This window comes from Coloeus monedula, assembly GCF_965178545.1.
Source record: "Coloeus monedula genome assembly, chromosome: 3".
Taxonomy (NCBI): Eukaryota; Metazoa; Chordata; class Aves; order Passeriformes; family Corvidae; genus Coloeus; species Coloeus monedula.
In genome coordinates, this window is record NC_138783.1 from 104,679,453 (window position 1) to 104,707,121 (window position 27,669).

Genomic DNA, 27,669 nt, shown 5'->3' on the forward strand with positions numbered 1-27,669 from the left:
TACGTAACTGCAAAATACCAGGAGAATGTTGTTATGTGGCCCATTGAAGAGTTTAAAAATACTTAAACTTTTTCAAACTAATTTTGTCCCTTCTTCTCATTCAGTGCTATAGTTGGTGCTTGCTTTTCATTTTTACCTATTGCAGTTTAACCTCTTTCAAGGTAACACCTCATTACAGAGTAGTTTGCAATGTATGTCAGTTGAATTTCAGTCCCAGTCAAACTTTTAAGGCCTAACTGTGGAAAAGAATCACAACAAATGTGAATGTAGCTGTGGAAGGGCCCAAAAAGAACACACAAGGGAACTATAGGCTTGGGCCAACAAGATTATTTGCTCATTACCTTGGAGTTACACCATCTACATGAAACACTCTCTCATCTTCATTCTTCAATCTCTCTTTTCTTCTCCTTTCTATATCATACCGTAGATCATTTGGGTCTTCTAACACTCTTACAATGTTCTAGTTAAAAGGGAGGATTGAAGCCAAGTTAGCTGGTAAGAACTGAACACCAACCTGATTCTGTCCTTCGGGGCAGCACCCTGTACACTGTTAACATAGGTCAGCTGTCTGCACATAGGACAGGTTCATATCAACCCAAGGATCCAAAGTCTAAAGCAATAACAAGTGGTCCTAAGCAATTATCCTTTCTTGCACCATCTGCCTTTTTACAAGTTTCCAAGCAACAGCGAACAGACCACTGGAATTCTGCATGGAGTTGTCAAGGCATAAATATTCGCGTAAGTTTCAGTAAATCTTAAGAAGTTCTATCCTTAATCAAGCAGAATCTCCACATACCTGTACTATAGAAAAGGAATGGTAACTAAATCATAGCAAGCAGAGCTTGAAAAGGGAAGACAGAAAATCTTCTGACCCCAGATGAAAGCATGGGATAAAATAGCATTCTGAGGTACTATATGGATTTTGAGTCATTGTAACATTAGGGTAGAAGAAACATTAAGACTTTTTGTAAACTCAGAGGAAAAGCAAGAACCACGTATCAGTCACCGACTCAGTATTTACATTATTTTAAAACAGATAGGGGTTCAAGGAGCAGGAATAACCACACTTCAGCTACCCTGGAGAACACATCTGCATTTTACTCCTCAGTGAACACAATACTCTTACATCACTTTGGTATCTGTAAAGATGCTCAGGTGTGCTTTTTTTTCAAAATACTCAAATTACTGGTGGTCTTCACAGCACGTAAAAATTATGTGCCAACAGCAACGGGAAAACATTGCTTACATCTATAATATTTAAACTCACTGCTCGCCAAAAAATTAAGCAATCACGATACCTGGGGAGATTCAGATGGCACAGCTCGTTTGTTCTGAAGTTCTGCTAGAGACATGTCAATCCTCCTGGAACACAAAAATACTGCATAAAAACAAATGCCATCACTATAAAAGCAAAAGCATTCTTGACCAGGCTATAGAATGTTTTAAAGATACAGGCAGGTAAAAATAATAAATAAAAACTTCACACTGTGTACTGAAGATTAATGACCTTAATGCAAAAAACTTAAGACAAGAAGTTCAACAATTACCTGTGAATTTCTGGATCCAAATGTATTTTAACTTCATTTGTATTTGCACTTGATTTATCCTGAATTTTTGAGAACCGTTCATGTAGAGTTATGTCAGAAGATGCAAAATAATTTGCTGTGAAGAGATATTAAATACACGAATGTCATTTGTAGTATTTGAAATGCACAGGGGGAGAATCTATCTTTTAAAAGATTAACTCTTAAGGATACCATGGCAACTTTACTGAAATGAAACTTCACACTGTTTCCACTTGCAGTTTAATATGCACAAATGAAAGATTAGGCTGGCCCAACTTAGACAACCTTATTTGGTAAGATTAAACTCAATCGTCAGCTCTACCATGGTAGGACTCGAATTACTAGAATCTATAAAGTCCAACACTGAACATGATGCACCTGCCTGAACAATAACCTGAAAATTTAAAGGAACTATATATAACTAGAGAGCTGTGATTACAGCAAAACTCTTTTTCTCCTGTCATGTTTCCTAAACAGGCAGGTTACTCTCACATACTAGCATAAAATCATTTTGATTTTTAATCTTCACAATAATGCCTCAGTTATGGCCTGAGACCTTCTTGCAGTCCTCCTCCACCCAACTACTTTAAATCCCCAACCTACATTTTCCTTAAACAATACAAAAGGAAGCCAAGATAGAAATGAAGCCAATGGCAAACACCTGAGAGTTACAGAGACATCATATCTAAACCATTAACTTTGAGTTTAGTAATCACATATACATAAACGCATACATATTACACAAATATTACAGCCACCTTTAACTTGATGAATAATTGTGATTATTTCCTGAGTAAATTCTCTTGATGGGTCATTTTCAATGTTTTGTGTTACAGATTCCATGTGCTCAAACACCGGATGAAAATTTTCATTTTTTCTGCCAACCGCAACCAGATCATGGGACATCTGCCTCTCTGTAGTGTGACTAGAAGCAGTCCTAGAATAAAAAAATTATAGTTTATTTTAAAGGAACTATCTAAATCTGAAAACTTGAAATAGACAAGTAGAACAAAACAATAAATTAAGAAGTTGATTTTAGGAATAAATGGGATTAAAAGCCAAAATCTCATTCTGTTCCTTTTTTAAATTAAAAAACTAGTAAGGCCATAAGGAAGAAAATCTATAATAAAATATGAAGAGATGATTTCACTCTCAGGAATACAAAATTTCTGGATTTTAAACTTAATTCAACTAGATTATCAAATCTAGATAAAATTAAGATCCTGATAGACTTTAGAATAATTCTAAAAGGCAACTATGCCTGTGCCTTGTTTAGAAGGAGCTACCAGGCAATTTTCAAGAACAGTTCAGAGATAAAAAAAAAGTCTCTCATCTTTAGGAACTGAATCATCACTTGAGCCTAGTGAAACAGCAGTGAAACTGCTTCAGTAGCAGCGTGTGAATTTAACAGCGTGCTTACCATCTTTTTGTAAATTTTTACTCATTCTAAGTAAGTTTACACCCCAAATGGTTGCACTGCTGCTCAAAAATTATTTTGACAAGAAAGTCAACACTTCAACAACCCTACAGTTCTTGTTGCAAGGAAAATTCTTGTCATTCTAAAAGATAAATTAAGGACTCTCAAGAGCTCATGTAAAAGCTTTTAGGATAAAGACTTTTAATTGGTCATTCTGCAAAGTGATTATGTGCCTGGTCATCCTGTATTAGAAGCATTAAAGACTAGAATTCCATAAAAAAATTGTATTAGAAATAGCCTCTAGCAGATGCCACAAATCATCTATTTTCCCCTAGCAAACTGGAAATAAATGCATACAATAAGGAAATCAAGCAACCTCAGGTTTAGATATTTCAATTCTCTACCTGCTCCCCAGGTTTATAAAGAAACTATTCTTCTTAGCTGAGTCATTTCAAGTCGAGTGTTTCTTAAATGCCTAAAGTAGGCAGCATGAATATTCCGAGTCATCAGCTTCTGTAAAATTACTCTTCTTATCTTTGAACAAATAAAATATTTAGCACTTTTGGCTGCAGGAGCAAACTGTCCACACATTAAATTAGCTGTAATCAACATAGCAGTTTCTTTGGTCTGCAAACAATTACCACGTCCATTGTGCATGACCTTCAAAAACAGCAGTGAGAAGCTACTAGATAGAAGAATCATCCTGTGGGTTTGCAACAAAACCCAACCATTTTCCTAACATTATCACTTAGGAAGTCAAAACCTTGTCCTAGCCCAATGGTGGGAGCAGGCATTACTCCATCTCCCTTTCCTCAGTCTTGAATATTAGCCCTTTACATGCAGTAACTTGTCTTTGTAACTCTCCCTTGTGTTACATATTTTTGTAATAGTGCAAAGAGAAAAAAATTCTTATAGATCTTTTATTTGGGACAAGAGGCAAAACACCTTTAAAATTAAGGCTGATCATTTTGGAAAGGAAGGTAATCTCTTCCAAAAGCAATTACTACCAACATAAGATATCCTGCCCTGCAACAGCAAGGCAACAAACCAGAAAACCCTGCAAGAATCTATCAAAAGCAAGCTGCTTACTCTCTACCATGTGTTTATCATTTGAAGTTTCATAGTACTGCCACCTTTTCTTCCATTGCAGCCAGCACTGGGAATGCTAAATGCAAACACGACTATGACACAGAAGATAAATGTAAGCAGACTCTACTGCTTTTCAGTTCTGATGCCTCAACAGGTTGCCACTTTGTTACAACAATAAATGACAACTCTGAGATTTCTCATTTTTGGCAGTTTTACTGAACTTGAGATCTTGAACATCTGACTATGTGTTTGAGATTTATGCATTTAAAGGTTAGCTGATTTTCAGAAAAAAGAAGGGAAGACAGTTAAAAACTGCCATCGTATTTCAGATGAAAGCACAGGACTAGGCTTTTCTGCATTTGGGCTTTGCTTTTTTTGGGGGGGGGGGGGGGAGGGGTGTTTTTAACTAAAAAAAAATAACACATTTACTTATAATAACCAACTTTTAACTACAGGTTTGTATCAGGCATATCTACTCTTTTCACTTCATAAATCTCCATAAAATGTTTTTGGTTTTTTGTTGGGTTTTTTTTGTTGGTTGGTTCTATTTGTTGGTCAATTGGTTTTATTTGTCTGTTTTAATAGAGGTTTAACAGTTAACTTGCCCAGACAGGAAAGTTACCATTTAAAAAGAAATAAAACTGAAAAGGTATAATCACAGTTTGTCCTGGTTACCTCCTAAAGAAACCGTGCTTTCCTCCAATATTCATAAACTGTAAAGAGACAGGAAGAAAGCAAAGGTGAAGGAAAACCAATACCTGTACTTGGTCACCATTTTCTTCATATCCACTTTGACCGTGAGATGTTCTCTCATACAGTTGGCATCTGACATTTTCACATCTGAAACAGCGTGACTTGAGTCACGCTGGCTATTGGAGGAATCTACGTTTTTCCTCAATTCGCCGTCTTTCCTTACTCTTTCATTCAGTTTGTTTTTAAAAGATCTCAGCTCAATATCTGCTTTGGAAGAGTTAACACAAGCATTGCAGCCCTTCTTTGAACTGTATTTAACAGGATCTTCCACGTGCCGTTCTTCAGTCCGTCTCGCTCTTCCACCACTAAAGTAATCTAACTCTTTGCTGTTCCGGGCACCCTTAGAAGAGCCGTACTTCTGCTCTTCCTGCTTCACGTACTTCTGAGCTCTGTCGTCTGGAAAAGGCTTTTCCCCATCCGGATGCCTGCGCCGTTTGTGACTGTATTCATAGGCTATCTTTGTCACAGACCCCCCCAAGTACTCCCTCTCAGCCGACCGGTGGGACTGGGCACCCGGATATCTTTGCTCCTCCTTTTCTTGGCAGGGTGGAAAAGAACGTTCTTGCTTCCACTTGGAATTTCGTGCTACTTCTCCACCGTCATACCTCTCCATTTCCTTAGCCCTTTTAGACGTGTGCCCATATTCTCTGTAATCGTGATCTTCAGGATACCTGTGTTGACATAAAGCAATTTACACTTGCACTAGAGAAGAAAGCGAGAACTTATATGTGCAGAATGTTGGACAGCAGAATGCGTGGCAACTTAACCCATAATCCCTCGCGCCAAGGTACAGATGTGCAGGGGCTCTTAAGAGGGAAATATTATCCTTTCATACTCTAGCCAGCAATACGATTTACTTAAAAGACAAATACTTCACTACTACCAGTCGCCCATAATTAAACTACAAAGTGGCCAACGTGTTTCAAGGTGGATATCTTCAACTATAATGAAAACAGACTTTCACTTGAGGCTTTACACCACAATACCCAGGGTTTAATTATTTTATTCCTATACCTCTTCTGTAAAGAGCTCCTTGCCGTAAATTCATCAGAAACTCTTCTGGGAGACTGACCATACTTCTCTTCATGTAACCTCTGGTGCCTCAAATCATCTTCATGCCATTTCCTTTCAAGTTTGCATGAAGCCCCTAACGGTCTATGAAAAGGTTTCATTCCTTTTTCATTTCCAGTGACTTTGTAGTGATCAAACATGTATCTGTCCTCCATTTTGTGCTGGTAAAACGGACGATCATGCTCTTTATAAGGTATTTCCGAGTATTTTGGTGGTAACTGGCATCTTCTGTTGCTTTCAGTCCTTTCAGATGAATGTGTTCTGTAGGGCTTATGACTATAAGCATCTTCCATGGGAATTCTTTTCAGGTTTGGTGAAGGTGACCTACGTTCATATATTCTCTGGTGGTTATTTCCGTGAGGTGCAAACCTGGAATTGCTTTGTCCATATTTCTCATCTTCTATTCTCCAAGGCATAGATTTTTTCGGGTCCTTACGAAAGCTTTTATATTCACAGTCATAATTAATATGAGCATGCCTTTGCCTATGGTGCTCTGGGCTCCTAAACGCTGGAGATAAGGACCTAAAGCAAAAATAAAATCCACTTTGAGTAGTCCCATAAAATTGAATCAATTTCTTAATGAGAACATCTATTTCCTAAGGAAGTAGAGTTTAGTACATAATTTTAATCAGCTTGTAAAAAAATTAACACAAGATATCAAAGTGGCATTTTCCTGGCTACAGTACCAGGCTTACTTTTACCATGTTGAAAGTTTTCATAGTAAAAATACCCACTTGAAATTGTAGAAAGTCAATCATTTTTGTCTCTTTGAAGTTTTCATTTAAAACTAAAAATAATTTAATATACATGAAGTTTCCACTATGTTGAAAACAACTGTTACACATATTTTCACACTTCTCAAGCATTCCCTATCTATTTCAGTGCCAAGAGAAAAAAGGGAAGGAAAAACTGTGTATAAAGAAATTCAAAAAGGGAGGAAAAATGCCTCTTCAGGTTTCCTTTGCATGCCAAAACAACCTTCAAAACTGAAAGACTGAAAGCATTACAAAATATATTTAAACTGTCATACAGGTAGGCTTTTTCCTGCAGAAAAAACCAAGTTTGAGAAAGATGCTTTGGCCTTTTGGATAATTGTATGCATGTTCATACATGTACACACATGCACTTCCACAGTTACTGCAGCTTTTGCAATTAAAGATTCAATTGCATCACTTAGCTTTGCATTTTCACCTACAGTTACAAAAAACAAGGGCAACCTGTTATGAGTTTTTAGCCAATATCTCCTTAAAATAAAGGAAAAAATAGCATAGGCCACTAACAAGAACCAGAAAGTAATCCCAGACATAACAATTCTGCTTGTATTCAAGTATTCACTGCACACTCTTGACATGCTCTTTAATAAAAAACAAACAAAAACTTAAGTTGAAAGAAGTCAAGCCACTTCCTTTGTGCATGTATTGCAAATAAACAGTTTGGCACAACTATTTATTCCATTTTTGCAAATGAGTTCAAACTCAGAACCACAGATGTCCCTAAAACCATAATGGCTCACTTCCAACAGCACCCACACCGCAGCTGCCCTCCCACATTGGTCTGGTTAGGGCTTGCATTTTAATGAGAGCTGGGGCTGCCCTTACTCAAATGACATCCACAGCTACCAATCTAGAACAGACATGGATAAGATTTCTCTTTTTAAAAACAAAAGAAACAAATAAAAAACCCCACACATTTTTCTGAGTTATCCAAACTCCCTTGGTCTTGGTCATCACAACTCAGCCTGTTTCAAAAAGATACCCAAAACCAGCAGAAAAGTAATTTCACATTCTCAAAAGCTTGAAATTATATTCCACCCTCCTGGTTTTAGCACCTCAAATTTGCATGGCAAGTCTTAAAAATGAGGCAGGTAACTCAGAGCATGAAGTAAGCTGGATGTTATTCTGGTGACAAACGTCAAAGACACGTGCTACTAGGCTAATGTCCAAGGAGAAGGGCAACAACTCCCACTTTCCACAAGTTTTCAGTTCATGTTATGCTGCAAGGCATATCTAACTGTGCTAAAGATCAGTTTACAAACCAGCCCCAAACCTCAGAAAGTCCAAGGTGTTTGAATTAGGAAGTTTTTTAAAAAAACCACAAAACTAGGGGTTTTTTTAACAGTTCCTCCCTGTAGGCCAAGAAGCAAAACAGAAGTGAGTTACAGACATTAAACTCACAGGGTGGTGCTTGAGTAAAAATAACCTTAACTACTTTGGAGCTTGGATTTTGTGCTTAAGGTACTTGTAAACCCCAGAACACGAAAGGTGAACAAGGTTCTTGGCAGACTGCAAAAACTGAACATTTCTAGTTTAAGAGAAATTGTAATAAAATCATGAGGTGGAAAAAAATTACAGGTGTTCAGCTTGTACAATAAACTATAGATTACAAAACACATTTTACAAATTGCAATTCTGCATGCAATTTTCTTTCTCTAATGCAAGGTTTAGGTCCTACAAATTCTTACACAGAGCTACATTTCAGAACACAAGCTATAGATATTTACCTTGGTTTCCATCGTGGTGATCTTGATCTAGATCTTGTCATCTTCTCTCACGTGTTTACGAGTTTCTTGAAGCTGTAAAAATTATATAATTTACTAGTCTGATTACATATTGCAACAGGAAGTTTTTTTTAACAAGTGTAGTACTAGAAGCTTCAAAGTTGGGGTGAGGTGTATTTTTAGGATGTTTTACTTAAAAGGTAAACCTCTAATACCAATTTTAAGGCAAGCAACCTTTTTTTCTCTAGTTGCTGGTCTTAAAATGCAGCATATTTTCTTTATAGATCTAAATATTTTATCACTGCTCCATTTTATAATGTCTATTCAACCTGCTGTTAAATGCTAATAAACTCACATGCAAGCTGCAGCAACGAAAAAAAAATAGTGCAATTGTTATTATGTGTTGAATACTGTAGATGATAGAGAGGAGAGAAACAGACAGCTTTAAAAATAAAGTTTATAAAGGAAAATGCTTTTGCATTGAGTTATATCCTGAGCTTCATATATATGAACTTCAAATTTGTAACATAGACCAAAATTTTTACATGGTTGCAGACTTCTTGTAAACTTTAACTACTCCATCAAATCTTAACTGCTAGGTTATCACACACTCCATCCAAATCAAACTAGGTACAAAAGATCACCTTCCATTGCTCTACTTCACCTGCTAATAACCTGCTAACTAGACACACACTAAATATACAATGGATGCCCTATGACAAAGTGCTCCTCCTGACTCCTGAAGGTAACTGGGAATGCAAAAAAAACCCTAGGAACTTGGGAAAAAAGTGATGAAAGTATATACAAACTCACAAGTAATGTGATTGGTGAATAAGAACAAAATGATTCTTCATTATTTACCAAACACAAAGGATTAAAGCAGAACGAAATTATCGGGTAACTGGTTAAAAACAGAAGTTTGGACTACATACCCATGGCTTCAGCTTTTAATTACCACAAAATGCTTTAAAGTCCAGAAATATAGCTGCAAAACCAGATCTATCAACAGCTCCAAAGTTAATAAACAACCAACCACTTGAAACTGAAAGAGTACACCCAGGTCAATGGCATTCTATATATGCTAGGGTATTTTCTGTAACTATTTGCTCAGACATTCAGAGAGACAGAAAACTAGTCTGTGCTAGCAAAGTATGGCCTTTTTGACACTCCCAGTGCTCAAATAATTTCTTTAACTAAATCTTTTATCTGATGAACTGAAATTGAAAAGGGAGAAAAACGCACAAGCTTTAAGGGACTACCTGAAGTCGTGGGCACCTACATGCCTGACCCAGCACCTCACACCCCCCAGTCACACTGGTTGCTCAAAGTATCACTCCTTGCTATATTTGACTTTTTGGTGTGATTACCTCATGGCTGAAACAGTAGTATCTTAAGAGAAGAATGTACTGCATACTTCTGCTGCCTACCCCACAGACAGAGATCAGACAAGCCACCTCCTATACTAGAAACTGCTCATTAAGTTGCACTGTAAGCTAACCAAACTTTTATTTGCAAGATGTAGCAATACCTTAGCTCTGAAGAAAAACCTCCAAAGTTTTTTTTTTTCTTTTGCTCCACAATCAATCTTTTCATGTAACAAAACACAATGTTGTTATTGTTGCAAGGGATAGTGAAGCAAAAAAAAATCCAACCCCAAAGTACCCCAAGGACAAGATAAAGTATTTGTTCTCTGAACTCTCAAATATGAAGTTATCACTACCTCTTATATCCTAAAGGCATGTATCTGAGGACTGCATAGCATGAATTAACTTCAGGCCCTCTGCTTACTTGAAGGTCATACTACCCAAAGTTAGATATGATGCTCCAATGCCAGCATTCATTATTTTTCAAAGAAAAGTAATATTGTGATCAAAATAGTTTTCTATTTTTCACCCATAAAAACACATCTTACAAAACAGCATTTCAGAAACAAACAAAAAAACCCACACTCCCTGGGTAGCACATTTCAAAATGTGGTGCATGTCCCACAGGCTTCAAAGATTCACTACTACCATCTATTTTGATAAACTTTTAGAAGTGACAGTATTTTATGTGCTGAACAAATTCTTTCTTCCTACCTTCCCTTCAGTTCTGAACTTTATTCCTAATTTTCATACAAGTATGTAAACACCAAAAAGACAAAAGTACCATCAAACCCCACCCAACCATCTGTACAGAACTTGATCTGCCAGACTGATAAAGCTAGAAACTGAGCATACATAATCACCAATTCCTTATTCTTTCCGAGACTGGCTAAACAATTATACCTAAAAGCGTGAGAAAGACTGTGACAGCACGTCCTAGATCTTGCCCTAGGATAAGGAGGACTGCTGTAATTTCCAGTGATGACATTCCTTTTGTTTAGTGGAAAGAAGTGTTCATTTGTTTCAACGCACCTCCTAAAAAATGAGCCACGCAACACGATTTCCTCAAAGAGAAACACACCATACGAAGGCAGCAGACACTGCCCCTCACCAAGACTCCCAGTATAACACCAGAAGTGCAAATTAATCTATACAGAATTTGTAAACATTGCTAAATCCAGATTTAAGTCACCTCAACTAACCAGCAATATGGTTCCATACCAAACGCAAGCTTTTTGTACGATGGTATCAGGTAGTAAGCCTGTCTGTAGCAGAATTACTTGAATCAAGTGAAGGCCCTACAGTTTGCAAGTCAGCCATCCAGGTGCTTCTGAAAAGCCAGGTCATGACAGAGCAGAGGTGCCAAGACCTGACTGCTCTGGGCCCTGAATTTCTCCAAGACCTTCTGCTGTACTTTGCCAGATGCTGTCACTATAAAAACATAAAGAACTATTTTTTTAACTAAGCAGCATTATTAGGTTCAGAGTGCTGCTTGTGTTTGTTATGTTACAACAATAAGTGACTCATTAGAAAAGTTATCAGTAACTGTGCTTAGATAGTTTGTAAATATTAATGGAAATCCCACCCTTTAGTTTCTTTTCCTTGACTTCCAGAACTGGAATCAGACAACTTCCCTCTTGGGAAAATGGCCTCAAGCCTGCTACCAGCTATCCTTTGATTCCACCCTTGGGATATTAGTGTTTTGACAAGTACAAAATTCTTTTATAATCCTGAAAGGAGTATCTTGAGACAAGTAGCTCAAAAATGACCAGAAATTGTATGGGATGTGCCAACTTGAACACATGTTCTTTCAGAAAGGCTATAAATTATTAACAACTTGCTCTCCTCAACAGAACAATCTTCTATCTGTTTGACTTTCTCCAGCATGAAACAAGAAATCACAAATGACTGCAATCATCTAGCTGCACAGAAGGGAACTGGAGCTCTTTCTAATACAAAGAGCCCAAAATCAGCAAGCCCCAAATAGCTAAAATCCTGCAGGTAACAGCACAGACTGAGTAGGAGTTGTTAACTCTCCTGGAACAGACTATAAATGTGTGGACTGCTATATATGCCTTTTTGGTGCCTTCCATCATCTCCAACAGATCATGGAAAAAACCCTATTCAGGACTCACAAAGGGTAAATCAATACTAATACTGCTTATCACCAGGGAGCTGCTCTTCAATGCCTTGCACCTACAGTGAAGGGAGATGTCATTCCCTATCCCTTTTGGAGGGATTGCCTGACCACCATCACAAACCTTTCACAGCAGACAGGGATAAGCAGGTCTCTAAGGCTGGGTCCCACAGCTGGCTGACACTGACTCTTGCTGTAAAAACTACCCACATCACTATTCTCTCTTTCACTTTGCCCCAAAAAGATAAGGAGCAGCTTCAAGCTTTTCACTGACTGCTTTCTAGGCGGGCATCAATTGGAAGCTGCAAGAGACACGCCAAAGTCTGTATTGCTGCAGTGTCTGTCAAGAAAGAGAAACCAGGAATTGGGACTCTCAATACCAGGACAACCAAGTACTTGACAGAAATACACTCAAATTAAAAGCTCAGCTGCAATCCAGACTTCAAGTTCTTTTCTTTTTTTTTGTTAAGTCTGCAATACAGAAAGTCATTTACACCATCATTAAATGAAAAGGATAGAATTGGCAACTTCTCCACTGCATAGGTTACAAGAGCTGATTCAAAGGCTGTCCCATGCAATGCCCACTCCAGCCACCGTCCAAGCAGAGCACAAGCCTGGCATGTTCTTGCCCATTCATCTTCAAGGCAAATCTTATCACCTCCAACACCAAATGCTCAGGAAAAAGTATAAAAGCAGAGAACCATCTCCCAGCAAACCAGTCTCCATTTTTCTGAACCTGCAACAGGATTCCTGTAGTCAATGCTTCAGTACAATCTCCACTGATAACTGAGCTCTGCCAGCACATGGAGGTGACTCCCAACTCAAGGCTCACCACCTCAGGGAAGGACACATGTGACAGCTTTGAAAACTATGAGCTAGAACAGCTGTTTAAGTCAAGGACACACCAGCTGAGACAAATGAAACTTGGCTGAGGGATTTCTAAACCATTCCCTTTTAGACAACACAGCAGGTAACAGATCAATGCAAATGACTGAGAGCCAAACTTCCATCCTCCATTCTCTCACAGCTCTCTGATATTCAACAACAGCTCTTTATGACTACAGATCCCTTCTCCTGGGCTTTTATTACTCTTGGAGCGCCTTCCACATCTCCAAGGATATGTTTCGAATCTCCACAGTATTTTGTGGCAGGTCTGAGGCCACTGCAGTCTCACAGCATAAATTCTCACCACCAACATCATCAGGGAGATAATTCTTTTTCTTCCCCCCTCCATTTTTCATGCCATGCTATATTTAAGAAATTTCCAGATCTGGTCCACAGCACCTCCCCAGGCAGCTGTGGTAGAGCAGCTGGGAATGGAGGGCAGCAATGGCAGGAGGCAGCACCACACTCCTGAATGTATCACCCCTCAAGGAGAGCAGCGTCAATGCTTCAGTTTATCTAGTGAGAGACTGGGCCTCCCCATCACCAGAAGCACCCCTCCAACCCACCAAAATTGCATCCACTGTGGCTTTAGAAGTTGTCCCCCTACTCAGCTTTATCCTTTTTCTTTGGCACAAGCAGGGGAAGGCAGGCTTTACACAGGTTGTATCCCAATGCCAAGGATTGTTAACAGACAACCAGGCCTGATGCTAGAGAGGTAACTGCCATGCAGGGGCAGCCTGTGAGGATCGCTCTCCTCTGCTTGCTACACAAACAGAGATATAAAAATGATTGTTCCACCTCACATTCACAATAGGAGGAAGACCTAGTACAGAAAGTACAGGCCTAGCTCAAGCATACATTTGTCAGTGGATCACCTAACAAATCCTAAGTGCTTGAAACGCATAGAAAGTATTCCCCTGTGCCTGCACATTTGAGCAAAGGAATAAAAATAACTGAGCAGGTCTACTGAGCATATAACTTTTCAGTGTGTTCTCGCTTAAAACCGACCCATTTAATTACACTAATTAGCAGGCAATGCTTCACCTTTGCAAAACAGCAGATTAGAATGCCAACTTGGAAAGACTGAGCAGGATAAATTTGTATCAAATAATAAATATTTCACTCTCAAACTTCTTTTTTTTTACACAAAGAAAGCCCAACCCATAAATATATTAGCAAGCCATTTCTATAACGTGCTGAACTAGAGGCCTTTAACGCCTGTTCACTACAGAGCTTTAAATGTTACAGCACCATACCCAGCCACATCTGCCATCCAGCTTCTAAGGGGACACCAGAAGCATGTTAAATCTGCTTGTGTCGGTACCAGAGACAGACCACAACAACTTCCTGCCTACTGAAAGATCTCCAAAACATACAAACCATGGTGGAAACCTTAGCTTTTTCACCTTGGTGTCACAAAACCACCACAAAACCAAAATATGACCCTTATTTATTCAGAATCAGCAATGCTGCAGAGCAGCATTGCCAGGAGGCTGTGAAGTCCAGGCTGCCTTCCCCAGTCATACCAGAAAAATGCATCTTCGCTGGAAGAGTCCAGCATGTTTCCTCCCTTCCCTGCACACAGCAAGCACCTGCTGCCACCTGAGAGGAAAAGCAAACCTAACTGTGCGCAGCCACATCCCTCACCAGCTTGCCTGCAACACCAACCCAGCCTATGTTACCTCCTGACAAGCCAAGACTGCACCAAAATCAAGCCCATCTTGCCCCAGCACAGGCACATGGAGAGTTGGTTTGATGACGCTTACAAAAGCAGTGGCAGAAATACCAGTTCTTTTGCTGAAGGCAGATGTGGAGGAGTACATGGACACTCAAGATAGACAGCTGTTTATCAGGATAACAGGGTGTGTCACTTAAGGAAGTTAATTAATTTCAGTTCACCTCATCAACACCAATATTAAAAACAAACAAAAAAAATCAGAAAAATCCTCAAAGGGAAAGACAGTCATCTGCTCTCTGCCCCTCTCTGCCTAGCCCTGTGTCAGGCTGCCACAAGATGACATCCTTCAACAAAGATCCCTCCATGCCTTTTGCATATTTCTTCCCCTCCCTTCCTGGCATCCTCTTCCATGCTCTTCCTCCAGCTATCCACACCCAACGAGACTTTCACAGAAGATTCACTTTTCTGTGAGGTCCACAAACAAAGTAAGCAGGTAATTAAAATCTCCCAGCAATTTGAGCAGCCTTTGTTTTAAACGCTTATAACACAGGAATCTAAACTTTATTTATTAGTGACTTGGGGCATTTAAGAAAGGCAGTAGAAATTATGTGTTGTTCTCCTAGGTGTAGTAGAGCCAAGTGAGGAGACTGCTATCCCCAGTTCCTTACGAGACATTACCACCCACTCAGATGTGTATGAAAAATTGTGCATAATCAACTAAACCACCCAAAGAAGTATTAAAAACCCACAGATTCGTTCAAATCTGCACCAATTCATCTTGCTTTGGCTTGACTCCATCTGGAAAATATTTTAAGCTAAACCAAGGACATACTGAAACTGAGCTGCGACTGTTACACAAAACCTGTACCGTTCTAAGTTATTATAAAGACTTTAACTGGTGTGGTTCTGCGTGTGACAACACACAAATTACTGGAAACAGGGACTGTTGGTATTTAAGCCTTGCTCACCTCTAAGGTGTCCTTACAGCAACAGTGAGCAGCGACCTCAGCTCTGCGGTGCTGCCGGCCCAGAGGGATCACAGCAACACGGGTATTCTGGAACAGTCACGACTCGGGGGCACGGCCGACAGCCCCGCGGCCATTTGGGTGTGTGCCCCTGCCCTATGCTTTGTTCCTGGTCCTCCCAAAGCTCCTGACGGCCCCCGCGCACCGCACCACAGCACACACACAGTCCGTACATGCACGCACACACGCGGGGCGAGGCGGGTCCGGGTGCCGCTGCTCCAGGCTACCCCACCGTCAGCAGACTCAGGATGGGTGCAGCACAATCCCCGCCGAGCTCTCGTCTCCGCAGCTCCGCGGCCACCGGCCAGCACGGCCCGGGCCAGAGCGGGGAGCGAGGGCGGCACCTCTCACTCACCTCCCCCGCGCCGGGCCGAGCCGGGCCAGGCCGATCGCCGGTCCTCGGTGGGCGTGGCGGAGCGCGACGGAGCCCCGCGTACCCCGGCCCGCTCCTTCCCGGCGCGCAGGCGGCGCTGACAGGGACAATGACCACGGCCGCCCCGGCTCCCCCTGCCCGCGGCACCGGCCCCCGCCCCCTCGCCGGGCCTCACCAGGCCCCGCCGCAACCGTGGTGGTGCCGCCGCCAGCCCCGCACTCACCGCCTGCGGCGCCGCTCCCGCCGCTCCTCCGGCCGCCGCCGCTCCGCCCCGAGCAGGTGCCCGGCGAGCCGGCGGGGCGGGTCCCGGCCGCCGCGCCGGCCGCGGCTGCTCCGCACGGGCGCGGCGGAGAGAAAGGGCGGGCGGGGGGCGGGCGGCCCGGAAGGGGAGGGGCGGGCGGGGCCGGGCGGGGGCGGCTCCGGCACCGCCCCCGATCGCCCCGCTCCACCGGGGCCCCTTGCCCGTGCTGCAGCCGTGGGCCGGGCTCTGCTGCTCGGGGTGGGCTCTGGGCAGCTGGTTCCCGGTCGCGGTAGCGCAGAGAGGACGGGGTGCGCTGGCCCTTCCCGGGTATTGAATTTTGAACAGCCCGTCGACTGCAATGCCCTGCGGGAAGCAGAGCCCTTCCGTGACACCGGCAGCCAGGAGGGTCAGCCGTGTCCTGGGGCGCATCAGGGACAGCACCGCCAGCCGGGAGAGGGAGGGGATTGTCCCGGTCAGCTCAACACAAGGGCGGCCTCACCTCGAGTGCTGGGAGCAGTTCTGGGCGCCACAGTATAACAAAGATCTAAAGCCATTAGAGAGTGTCCAGGGGAGGCCTACAAAGATGGTGAAGGGTCTAGAGGAGAAACTATTTAAGGAGTGGCTGAGGTCACTTGGCTTGTTCCTAGAGGAAACCTCATTGTGGTCTACAACTTCCTCATGACGGGAAGTGGAGGGGCAGGCACTGATCTCTTTCCTGTGGTGACCAGTGACAGGACCCAAGGGAATGGCCTGAAGTTGTGTCAGGGGAGGTTTAGGTTGGATATCAGGAAAAAGTTCTTCACCCAGAGGGTGGTTGGGCACTGAACAGGCTCCCCAGGGAAGTGGTCACAGCACCAAGTCTGACAGAGTTCAAGAAGCATCTGGACAGTGCTCTCAGGCACATGGTGTGGTTGTTGGGGCTGTCCTGTGCAGGGCTAACAGTTGGACTTGATTCTTCTGAGTCCCTTCCAGCTCAGAATATTCTGTGGTTCTGAAACACTTCCCACTGCCCCTCGGGCCCAAGGAGCACCTGACGGCTCCTGTGCAGGGCCAGGGGTGCCTGGAGTGGGGCAGCCCCCAAGGACCTGGGCTTGCTAGGCAGGCACCACAGTCCTAGCCCTTTCACTGGTCTTGGCTGCCCTGTAGTGGGTCAGGCAGGAAAGGCTGGGCTGAAGACTCCCTGAGGCCAGACAGCTCCAGCCCCACAGCTGTACCCACCAGAGCGCTGCCCCCAGCCCCCAGGTGAGGGGGCCATGGCTTCCTTGTCCCAGGCTGCTGCTGCTGTGAGGGTCAAAGTGCCTTGCAAGGTGTCAGGTAGTGCTCTCCAAGACTTTTTGCAAGTTTCTGGAGTTCCCGTCAGAACATGCACTACTACAGGATGGCAGCACTCTCCTTACCTGGGATCAGATCAGTCCCAGTGGTGTGAAGGCTCTCTTGGCTGCTGGGATGCATTAATTCCCTCGATTGCCAGTCCTGATAGCCAGCAAGTCCAACAGGTTTGCTGTCAGTTTTTCCTTTAGGAGCTATAAATAGCAGAATCACACACTGAACATACTGTAACCCTTTCAAAACAAAGTATCTTCTTATGGCTGAGAACCACTCAGAAAGAGATTTATAGATCACACAAAACCAAAAAGACACTGATGCTGTCTAGATTACATTGACATCTAAGGCTGTTGGTCAAGGATCTTGAATACTACTTTGGTGCATTGTCAGATCAACTCATTAATATAAATTTGATTCAGCACAGATGCAGGCACACAATTTTTAGTCCAAGCTAAACAACTGATGCTGGTTTTGTATTTTTACAGTAGCTAAAGGAAGAAGGGTGATACCTGATACAGTATCATTACAGCAGCACAGGCAGGCGACACCTGATCTGGTGTAAAGCTTACCAAGTTGGCCTTGTCAACATTTTTGTTAAACAAATTAATTTAAGCCAAAAAAAACAACCAGACTCAGCATTCTGTGTTACACAGTCTTGACATTTTTGATCCAGCCAAGAGCCATAGTGTTGCATTTACTCTGTCATCAAACCATGGCCTAACAGGGTGAAGTTATATTCACTGAATAGAGAATGAAGAGGGGTTGCTTACTCTTGGCCCCTCTCAAAGGGATGGTCTCAGTTTCCTTATGTTCTGAAGACCAGTGTGAGCTGCCAACTTTGCCTGTCCTTTGGACTTTTAGCTGCTGACATCTTCCTCTTCCTGTCTTCCTTTTACAGGACTGATCTTTCAGCAGTGCATTATCTTCAGTTTTCTGTCTTCTCAAGCCTAGGGGCTGTAGGTGGGACTGAGGGATCCCTTGTCACGGCTATCAATCTGCTGTCTTCGTCTACAGGATCCTGCTCGGTTCTCTGCAGACTTGCACAAACTCAAGGAACCCCACATGATTGCTGTATAAAAGAATTTCCTGCATTCACCAAAACATTTTGAAATTCTCATATAGAATTATAAGATTATTTTTAAATTTAGTTGGAGCATTTTCCCAATTAAAAGGGACTGCAGAAAATTTACTGACCCATAGGGCACAGAATTACAGTGGCAAGCTGCACCAAACAACACTTGCTTCCTCTTTGCTGTGCTGGAATTTTTGTTAATAGAAGTTCAGGATGAGAACAGGCTCAGTGAGCTTTAGATGGAGAAAGTGAGACTGAAGCAGACAGATGCCACTGATCTGCACTTTGCCAAAGAAACCTGGTCCAGCCTGGGTGGCTCAGCCAGATAAGGTGCAGTCCCAGTTTGACATATATAGCAATATGTGAGATAATCACTGTATAGGCAGCCACACTTCCATTATCAAGATTCAGAAAGTTGAACTAACAGTAAAAAAGATTTGGTTTTATTCCCTGCTTCAGCTGGTGTAGTGGCTTGCCTGATCTCTGCATGTAGAGGGGGTACCACTGCACTGAAACTTAAAGCAGACACCTCACTTGAAGCAAAAACTGAGCTCTAAGTACAGACAGCCTCTGTGTGCATAGGATAAACTTCTACATGACATAAAACAAATTAACAAATTTCATTATTAACCTATTTACTCGACGTTCCTTCAGATGGTCTTGATCCAACATATATTTATTCTGATGGATAGCAGGATGGATACTATCCTGATAGATAGTAAGCACACAAGGATCTCTATGGTTAGGACCATGTACTCTAAGTAAAAAACAACTTACACATACTTTACAAGTTAAATTAATATTTAAATCAGTGTCTATTAGTAGCTCCACAGCATCATTATTCTCCACCTCTAAATTGGGAAGGCTATTCTGTTGCACAAGACTTGGCAATTACTGCTTATTAAGACTAATTATTTTAATCTATTTCCACGTTTTATTTCTAATTAAATATCATTAGAATAGAGAATCACTTTCATATTCCTTTAATGCTTAATTTAGTAAACATTCCCTTTGGAAAGAGCTCAACTGTGGTTTGCATGCTAAATACTTGGAAATGATGAATGGAAGTTACCTAAAATTCAAAAGCAGGAACTAGCCCTTGACAGCAGACAGATCTTATGTATCTGTTCTTTCAAGGAGGCATTTCATTTTCCACATAAAATGTTACTCTTGGCACTGACTTTTGCTGAACCGTATTATGCTAATTAAAAAAAAAAAGTGGAAATAAAACATCTCCTTGATCGCTGGCAAGGTCAGGCACAGAAGCAAGCAGAGAACAAGCTGTGCTGGGGAGCATCACTTGGGCTTTCTTGCACTGCCAGGGCTGACCACCACAGCAGCTGCTGCTGAACACATGCTCTCCACTGAGGTGCACCAGATAAATGTCATTAAAATCTTGTTGTAGGAGTGGCTTGGCTTGGTTGTCATATACAATTCGTTTCGGTGTCTGCAGACAGAGCCTGTAGATGGTGACAGTTAAAAGGGAAGAAGCATCTTCGAGCAGTGAGAGAGGGTCTGGTGAAGTCAACACCCACAAGATGATCTTGATCCACTGTCAAGAACTGCTGACCAAGGTTAAATCATAGTTTTACCAGCCAACCTCTCATAATACCTAAAGGGAAGTGTTTTCTTTTGTACTTCACTATCTTGCTATGCCTCCTGATTAGGTTTGCATGGCTTCATTAACTTGGATCTCTGCTTTTGAAGGAGTTTCACATTCATGATTTCTTCTTCCACCTCTCACCCATGCCTATACCTTAATGCAGTCAGGCACTTATTTATCAAAATGCTTTCACCAAGCCACAAAATGTGTCTCCTGCTGTGAAATGAGAGTGAGCTGCCTAATTCTTTGCAGGCATATTGGTCATTTGCTTCTTCTAATGGTAGTAATAAAAAAAATATTCCTATCATTCAGTGGAGGAAAATTAGCTAACCCTCTAAGTACCCAGCAAAGGAGCATCAGCTCTTAATTTATAAAAAACTAGATGCCGGGGTTTAAGTCAATTCCTGAGGTTATTTGACAAAGGAACTACAAGTCTGTAATAACTTATGCAGACAAGACAAGAATTTCTTCCAGAAAGAAGCAAAAACCCCCAAATGCAGTTGTAAGAACTTTAACAGTTTTCTGTGGAACTATGATACTTTTTTCAGTCTAGGCTCAAAGCAACAGGTAATGACTCCCTCCTTTATTGAGGAAATATGTCCTACATTCTTTAGCCTAGAAATTTAAGGAAAGCTGGAAAGTAATTGTTTAATTAAAACCTGAAGGAATGTGAGAGGATGACTAACTGCATGACTTGGCTCTGATAGCATCACCAAATTACTCTTCAAAGAGAGCCTCCAGCAAGCCTGGGCTCTCATGATGTAACAAAGCCTGTGTTTTATTTATAAGGTTATCGTGGCTTTCCTGTAACAACACATGAGAATGTGCCATTGCTGCTGGGCGTACAGCCTGTGTGAACTTGGTAGGATTTTGGCAAAATACCAGTGAAAACAATCTCAGTGTATGAACTAACACCAGTGTGTGACATAAATGCAGTAAGAGGATTTTAAAAGCAAAGGCCTTGAGCTTATCACCCAAGAGGCCAAAGCAGATAATTTGAGGAGGAAGGCAGGGGCGCAAAAAGGCTGCAATTCTTTGCTTGTGCAAGAGCCAGGTCTTGAAAAGATGACAGAAGGAGAAATTGCAGTAAAACAGCAGGATGAAAGTCTGACTGAGCAGAGATAAAATTTCAAAATGTCCAGCTTGAGACAACATCGTGGGCATGACTGATACTGATTTGCCTTAGGAATTTTAATAGTAATTATGTGGTAGTAAATATGTGCAAAGTGTCTTAGCATTCTTTAGTGACTGTGACCTTCACCCATTCAAAAGCTCATTTATTTGCTAAATCCACCAGCAGTTTCATTTGCTACAGGACACCTGCCCGAAAGCCCAACACTGGCCCAAGAACATTAGCATAAATTAACCTTGTAAAAATGTAGATTAGAAATGCAAACATTGCTTGCCAAAAGGGAAGAACTTCTGGCCCAGTCTTCAGCCAGGGAAGTTTTAGCCATGCCTGACCAGGACTGTACGTGTTGCCCATGCCAGCAGGGTTTCACTGCTGTCCCTGACACGCTTCTGCACACAATCAGTCTTTGAAAGACTCCTCAGACTTCTGTTTCTCTGCCAGCTGTGGTGTGGGCAGTCTTTGTCTAGGAACTGAGAGAACAAACCCATTCCAGCAGGCAATGGCCAGAATCTGTATTCTTTTCAATTTCTGTATTTGGACTGCTAGGAAGTTTAAGAAAAGAAAAAAGGAGTGAAAATTATTCCTGATTGAGACTTCACACCAGGAAAATTAGGAGTAACTCCATAGAATTTAGTGGTATAAACCCCCACAGCTTTGCATATTTAAGGTGCTAAAAATCATATTTCAGACAATGCTGCCATCTGTATTTTAAAAGAGAGGTTACTCTGAAAAGGGATGTGCAAGCATGTTAATATGAGGCTACAGGTATTGCCCTGATCCTGCTTACTGTGCTGCTTACTGAATTTGGTGAGAGGGGCTATTATTTCTACAAAAAAAATGAGGAAATACTGACAGAGTAATTTCCCTGATTCTGAACATCTCTTACACACAATTTTTTTTCTTCAGTTATGCAATTTTATGTCCTTGGATCCATTATTTTACAACATCAATCACCTACAATTGCAGTGGACTTCAAGTTATTACTTGTAGGCAGAGTAAGAAGATCTAAGTGATAATGCAAAGCTGCTGGTTCATTGCTTACTGCTCCTTCTATTCATTGGATCTCTCCTGCATCATAGTTGGTTTTTCTCTGGAAATCATTAAGGCTTGATTATAGCAAGGATACACATCTATTTTTGTAAAGCTCCCAAGTGAACATGACACACTATCTTCCAGAGCCTCTATTTTGATCCTGAAAATTGCAGGCCTCAGGTAATCATCAAACCACTAGCTTAAAAACATTACTAAGCTCAGTCTTGAATAATCAAAATGCTATAAAACAAACACAAGCTAGACAGCAAACAAGGCTGCTGGGAAGAAAACAAGTATCTAGAATTCTGGTGATCAACAAACCATTCTTCTATACTTTACACAATTATTTAAAAGCTTAATTATCCTTTCTCTTACAGTTTCTGCCTGCAGTTTTAAGGGCTTTTCCGCCTCACAAGTTGCTTCAACAGACACGTTAAATTGGAGTGAACAGCATCACCTACTCTTCAGCTGTAGGAGACCATAAGAATAAGATAAATGATGAGATAAAGTGGGGGAGAAATGAACATTGTGTCTCATGGTTTTCTGGACAGGTATTATTGCACTAACAGTAATAACAAAAATGCATCTGAATATTATAAGTTTTCTGTTATTTTTAAGTGTATGTATTCTGGAGAGATTGAATTTTAAAAAATGCTTTCCTGAAGATTAAAAAGAAAATCCAGAGAAAATTGCATTCAGTCATAACATACAATATATTTTCCAGATTTTAGCATAGTAGCTCAGCAGTAATAATACACTTTTCAGAATTTAATACTGATATTGAAAACCAACATCCCCAACGTCAGGTAACTGCCATTTGGGTCTATTTGTGCACCTAAATGCAGTGGCAGCATAAGTGAACCACTACTCTCCACACTGGTTTTGGAGGCAACCAACAGCCTGAACAACATTATCCTGAAATGAATGCAAATGAAGAGACTTTTTTCAGTCTCTACCTTGTTCTTGAATAGGGAGGGAGAAAAGAGAAGTAAGGCAGAAGTCCCACAGGTCACTAAATCAGGAAAAGGAGCAGCCTATTACCACTATTTGTGCCACTTATAGGAGAGTCTCCTTCTTGTGCAGGACACAGGCCAGGCTTAGCGCAAACAAGATAGGAACCTCAGTCTAGATTTCAGCTCTTGAATATTGAACTATCTGTTGTAGTGCTAGGTTTAGTTTAGCAAGCTGCAGCCTGCAGCTGAGAGCTCAGCGGGGCTGCTTAGGGCAGTGTGACCATTGTCACCCTCCCGCAGCCCATTTCGGTTTTGCTCCGCGGTTTTGCTCCAGCAGCTGTCAGCTTTACAACACAGTGACGGTGAAGGAGGCGAGAAGGGTCCCTCCATGAGGGTTTCAGAGGATCCTTACTCCTACACCTTGTCCCAGCAATCCCCAGTGGCAGCGAGACCTTGTGATCTGGGTGCTGGGGGATTTTGTCAGGGGCTCAGGGGCGGTCCATGGGCGGAGTTGGGGTACAGGAACCAACAGGGAAGACCCGAGGGAGCGGCCAGGGCTAGGGGCAGGGGAAAGCGGGCGGGGGTAACAGTATGGGATAGGAAAAGGAGTGGGTAAACAGACCACCACTACTATCGACATTTTAATGCAGTTAAACCTTAATGGGAAGGATGGGTTTATAGGGTTTCCAGGCCGGTGTGCAGCACTGACGCACAGTTATCCTGGGATCTCAGGCTTTTCCAACCAGCGTGATCAATGCTGACGGCCACTGTGCTACCTTGGGCAGTACAAGAGCTGCAGTGCCACACTGACAATGCCTGGAACAGAAGCGGGGTGGTGGCAGGGGCACCTGAGCTATAGATGCTGTCAAGCTGGGACTGAGGGTGGGGTAGGAAGCAGGGCAAGGTGCTGCTCTGTATGAGAGGTGGCAGAGAAGATCCCCACCCTGCCAGCCAGAGTAGCAATCTGTGCTATTTCTGCAGCTTTCTGCACACATCTCACTTGTACAATTAAAGGAGAGAGGATTATTGCCCTTGCTTCTAGCTGTTCATCACTAGATGAAAATGCAGCGTGGGGGTCCAGATCCACCCCTCACTGATGCAATTTTGTTTTGAAATTAACTCCCTGGGGAGACAAGAGGTCTGCTCAGGCCTTTGCTGTGATCCAAGACAAGCTTTGGGTGCCATTTCCCAGGGCAACAGCATGGAAAGTGCTGAACCTAATCAGAAAGCTACTGTGATGCCCAATTACCTCACAGGTGTTATTTATTTATGTATTAGAAACTTACTAATAGTTATGTAAAATAATAGTAGAAAAGCTCTATCAAGGACTTGTATGAATCACTAGAGATCCTCCACTGCAGTTGCAAGACCAGTGACAAATTCAAAGTAAAGCTCATTGCAGAATCTTGAATCACAGCAGCAAACACTGGGATGGTGCTGGCATGAAGAAGTTAATCATCAAAAGCAAAAAGAAGTGATTTAATCCCTCAGTTGACAATACCTGCTCCAGATATTTAGCCAAATTTGAAAAGTTACATTTAAAAGCAAATACAAAGGTAAATATGCAATATCTTTCTTCACAAATACTCATCTTGCTTCCTTCAATCTTAGTAAATAATTCAGTGGACAAATAATATGAATGTTTCAGGAGTCAATACAAACAAAATGAACTGTCACCACGGAAAGTATTAATATACTTCATAATAAAAGTAGATTCTCTCATTTGCAATTTTGACTGAAGCAACGATTTTAAAAAGATATTTTTAAAAAATTTCCCCTCGGCATTTCACTAGAGAACTAACAGCAGCTCCAGGCCAGTCCCTTTCCAAGCAGCAGTGTGTGCATGTAGCTTGAAGAGAAGTTCAGCATTTATGTCACGTGTACTCTTTCAGAACAGCTCTTGCACACTAAACAGAACAGTGTCTTCTTACCACAGCTCCCAAGTTTTCTTTTGCTTATTTTCTTTGCCAGAGAGCAGGGGCTGAGACTGCAAACTGGTCCCTATACTGTCACCAGCCCTCTGGATGCCACCATTTGGAGTCCACACCTTAACGCTCTGTAGCCACCAGCCTGCATTTCCTCAGTGTATTGGCAGGACCTCAGAAAGCAAATGAATACATGGCAGTGGCAAAAATGGTGAAATATTCTGAGGTTTTGACAACCACTCCTTCATTCAGCATTACACCCTCCTTCAGAAAACACCTCAGAACAAATTAACATATGTGCATTTTTAAATCAGTCATATTGTTGTGGGAATAAAAAGCGCTAAGAAACAAGTCAGATTCATAAATGAAAATGTATTTCACCTTTATACATGCTATACAGGTCATGCAAATACAGAAATCTACAGGTTATACAATGACACCATAATAAAATATAATATGACATTTGTCAAACACAATGTATTACAGCAAAACAAACTGTTTCTGTTTATTATTTAGGAAATAGATGAAGGACTAATTTGGAAGACACAGTATCATGCTACAGCTTACTGCACAGTCAAAAGAAAGTATTTCTTTGAAGTACACTAACATAAATAGAGCTGGGTTGTTGTAGGTATGATTTTTTTAGGCATTGCACATCATGTCACTGGTTACTTTCCCATTGCTGACTTTTAAGAGCACAAGAATGGTGCTACAACTGAGCTCAATCTACGCTGTGAACTCTTACACGTGGAAAAAAAAAACCAAGCTAAACACCCCCTCCCCCCAGGTTTTCACATCTTTTGTGTCAGTGTCCAAAGAGGGTTGTATTTATAATTTATTCTTATAAGGGACTGGACAAAATGCCCTCAAAACAGCACCTGATTTAGCATAAAGGTTCACCAACAGAAATAAGGTTAACACTGTATGGCACATGACGTCCTGACCTTGTACATCTTGATGTGGACTGTTCCACACAGATGTTTACAGAACATTAAGGGCCCCCAGTGTTCCCTGCATGCTGTTCTTGGCCTTTGTGTTTCCGACATTCACTTATTGTTTTGCTGCTGACCAAATCCCATTTTGTTGAGCCTACAGGAAGACAAAATACTTCTCTGTGTGATAGAAAGCCTGCTGGTAACAATCAAGTGTCTGCATCATCAAAGGTTAGCGTATTACCTCACCCTCACTCGGATCTACTACAGCTATACTACATATATATCAAGGGGTTACACTTGGCATTTTGCCTACTTTGCTTACAGGTGTTACACAAATACGTTTTTAAACACAGTTGATAGTTGCTCCCAGACTAATTAATATTAACCAGTAAGTGCCACTAGTGACTAACAGTGTCAACCTAATCATAAGGGGATAATTCCCACACTCCACAATCAATAAGAAGGCTCTTTTTGATTCCAGCAGCTATATTTTTTTCAAGCCTCTTCAGCTACAGTTTTGAATTATACACTTCATAAAAGTTGCCAGTAACTCCTTATTAAAGACAAAAAAAGATAGGCACAAAACTAAAGTACGGTATATTATTTTGTTTCAATGCACTGTGGGCAAACCCCATCATTATTTACAAGAAAAAAGATGTCTAAATGGATGTATGATCAAGCTTAGGAAAGAATTATTTAAAAATAAAATGCACAGGTAAAAATCACAGTGAAGTGTTGAGATGAATTTTAAATTAGGAGAAGAAATAAGTGCTTTATTAGCATCTAGCATAAGCTCTGTCTTCCCTGAAACCATCAAGGCTCTAGATCATTGGTTTCTACCAAAAGCAGCCAGTTATTCAACATATTCCCTGGGAAGACAAGTTATATTCAGCTCTGGTTATTTGAAATCCAGTGTTCAAGGACTGCAGAAGCTTTTTCAAGTGACAAGCTCGTATTTTACTGCCAGTAGCATCACGGGGATATATATCCTCCAGAAATTGTAACCTCTGTCAATTAAAAAGAGAGAAGAATATCAAGTCAGCTATGCAAGTTAGATGACCTCAGTTTTGTAATTTAGAATAGACTCTTCCAAAAAACCTGACTATGGCTTTGTACTTTGAAACTGTCACTGAAGCCTACTATGGTGTTTTACTATGCTGAGATTTCAGGGTATGTGATTCTACATTGCAAGTTTTATAGCAGCAGCAAAGAGTAAGCAGCAGCAATAACTACCATTCCCTAGACTGGCCCCGCTTTTAACTGTTTTCTTCATGCAAATGGACTCCAAAGATATACAGGAAAGGTACTGTATTAATGAAGAAATTCTGGATGCATAAAGGAAATGTTTCCATTTACCAGATACTTGGGGTTGCTATGTTAGAGTCAGTTTGCATATGACGCCAATTTTCAAACAGCTGCAAATATCAAAGATTATGATGAATTTAAATACCTAGGAGAACAGCTTTCTTTCTCTCTCCACACTGCTGTGTACAACTTCTGTAATTTTCCGGGAAGCCAGTATCACAGCAATTTATTATACCTAAGATGTTTATCACAGTACTGTACCTGTATCTGTTCTGCTGAAAAGCGAGGCTG

General features: G+C 41.5%; 1 protein-coding gene across 2 annotated transcripts in view; it reads right to left on the reverse strand.

The window, feature by feature from the left end:
• BCLAF3 (BCLAF1 and THRAP3 family member 3) overlaps nucleotides 1-16,208 on the reverse strand; it is a 33,052-nt gene extending 16,844 nt beyond the window's left edge. Inside the window, exons 1-8 of one of the 2 annotated variants that reach the window (XM_082278628.1) lie at nucleotides 16,078-16,208; nucleotides 8,396-8,467; nucleotides 5,839-6,417; nucleotides 4,830-5,495; nucleotides 2,324-2,502; nucleotides 1,548-1,662; nucleotides 1,299-1,362; nucleotides 342-460 (exon numbers count right to left, since the gene is read on the reverse strand). In XM_082278628.1, coding sequence (XP_082134754.1) covers nucleotides 342-460; nucleotides 1,299-1,362; nucleotides 1,548-1,662; nucleotides 2,324-2,502; nucleotides 4,830-5,495; nucleotides 5,839-6,417; nucleotides 8,396-8,436 — 1,763 coding nt within the window. In that variant the 5' untranslated portion in view covers nucleotides 8,437-8,467; nucleotides 16,078-16,208. Of the gene's footprint in view, nucleotides 1-341; nucleotides 461-1,298; nucleotides 1,363-1,547; nucleotides 1,663-2,323; nucleotides 2,503-4,829; nucleotides 5,496-5,838; nucleotides 6,418-8,395; nucleotides 8,468-15,836; nucleotides 15,859-16,077 lie in introns of those variants that run through there. The other variant, XM_082278629.1, reaches the window with a different exon arrangement.
• Between the last annotated feature and the right edge of the window lie 11,461 nt (nucleotides 16,209-27,669).